The sequence below is a fragment of the Sinocyclocheilus anshuiensis genome, unplaced genomic scaffold (genome assembly GCF_001515605.1).
Source record: "Sinocyclocheilus anshuiensis isolate Anshui unplaced genomic scaffold, SAMN03320099.WGS_v1.1 scaffold843, whole genome shotgun sequence".
NCBI classification, from domain to species: domain Eukaryota; kingdom Metazoa; phylum Chordata; class Actinopteri; order Cypriniformes; family Cyprinidae; genus Sinocyclocheilus; species Sinocyclocheilus anshuiensis.
Window position 1 is genome coordinate 633,058 of NW_015547670.1, and position 1,889 is coordinate 634,946.

At 40.6% G+C, this 1,889-nt stretch overlaps 1 protein-coding gene across 2 annotated transcripts in view; it reads left to right on the top strand.

Moving 5' to 3' along the window:
• The first annotated feature begins 104 nt into the window (after window positions 1-104).
• The window catches only part of LOC107702750 (cGMP-dependent protein kinase 1-like), a 59,517-nt gene continuing 57,732 nt past the window's right edge, over window positions 105-1,889 (top strand). The window contains exon 1 of one of the 2 annotated variants that reach the window (XM_016505162.1): window positions 105-522. In XM_016505162.1, coding sequence (XP_016360648.1) covers window positions 269-522 — 254 coding nt within the window. In that variant the 5' untranslated portion in view covers window positions 105-268. Of the gene's footprint in view, window positions 523-674; window positions 739-1,889 lie in introns of those variants that run through there. The other variant, XM_016505163.1, reaches the window with a different exon arrangement.

Consider the following 1,889-nt stretch of genomic DNA (forward strand, 5'->3'; position numbering starts at 1 on the left):
AAAAGTGAAACTCCGCCTATTTTGAAGACCCCGTGTATGAGGAGACAGTCTGTGCCGAGTATGGTGTGTGCTTTTGCACGGGGATGTTTAGTACAGAAGTGACCGATAGCGGGACCGACGCCGACTCTCGTTTCCAACTGTAAACACGTGGATAGATCAGCTGTTTTACACTGGAGCTTCACAACCAGAGCTTGTCTGGGCGCGGGATACAGTTTGAGAGCGCGCCTGGTTGATTTTAAAGGGATTAAAGTTGTTTTACTACCTCAGAATGAGTGACCTAGAGGAAGACTTTGCCAAGATTTTAATGCTGAAGGAGGAGAGGATACGAGATCTGGAAAGACGTTTGCTGGAGCGAGAAGACGATATTAACGAGCTGAAGAGAAAGCTGCACAAATGTCAGTCCGTTTTACCGTGCGCGCAGATCGGACCACGGACACACCGCGCGCAGGGAATATCAGCCGAACCGCAGACGCACCAGGATTTATCAAACCAAATCTTCAGGAGAGTTGCCAAATCTGACAGGTGAGATTTCGCAAGTATTTAACATATGCAACTAATGCTTCATGGCTTTGCACAAGTCTTGAGTCATGACTTTTAATAGTTTGGCACTTCGTTGACATTACTTGATTTGATTCTATCTGTAGATCATTAAGTGTATTTGAGGTTGACGATTCAGGACATGAATGAAGAAACTCATGATGACAGAGCATCTTTGTGAAGCTTCAGAGAGAGGAGGAGGTGAGGGATATAGAGTGTATCATTGATCTAAAACATCATCATCATCATCATCCTCTCCCAGAGGGCTCTGAGCACAGGAAGCTTCATGCATTATCGGCTTTTAGGGTTTGAACGTGTAGCGCCCAAGAGCCTGTCTCAGGATATTTAATACGCCATTAGAAAGTGCTTTGTTTGACCATATGCTTCCCCTTCCATCAGCCTATTCTCTGAGCATCTTTGTAGAGGATTTGACTGAACTTTCTAAGGGTTGCTTATTGCTTTTGGCAAAATTGTTATTTTGAAAAATGCTTACAACTGCACATATGTGTGTGTATTTATATATATATATATATTATATATGCATTTGTATTTACAGCTTAGTACTCAGCGTATTTGCATGAGAGTTAAATGCCACCACAGGCCTAGTCTATAATCCTTGCTTTCCAAGTTACAAATTGTGTTTGGGCTGAATCTCAAAAGACCCTGTGGAAAACATATCAGCATCACCTCAGATTTGATTTGCAAGCAGCAATGCCCACAAGAGGGCAGAAGCTCTGTTGTTGTTGTTTTCCTCCATCACTTAAGCTGCAAACAGCTTTTATCCCTCTGCTTCTTCCATAATTAAATCATTAAGGTAGGAGTCATTAGGCCAGCACATCTGTCTTCATACTAACTTCACACTATCACAAATACATAATTGCACATACTATGCTCCAAGGGTGAGCATTCCTAAAAATGCAATTATGAAGACTATTACTTTTGGTTATTAGTGATGTGAAGGCCCTTAATGAGCGCTGAGACCATATGCTGATAAACAAACTTTGTTTGATGCATCATGTGATTCTCAACTTATGATGCATCATGTGATTCTCAGTTTTTCCACTAATGACAATAATTGCAATGAGAATCCTACTTTTAGCACCTTTATCACTAAGATGGAGAAATGCTGTATCACAATTTATAATCCACAATAAGAGTTAATGACATTTCCTTTCATGTAAATTAAGTTTAAAGGGTTCGTTCACCCAAAAATGAAAATTAGCCCATAAATCACTCACCCTCAATGACGGCCACGTATTAGAAGTACAAAATTAGGATATGTAAAGAAGAATGTCAGAGGATTTCGATATAAGCCAAGAGGAGACTGGTTTTCCTTTGCTAAAGTAAGGAAG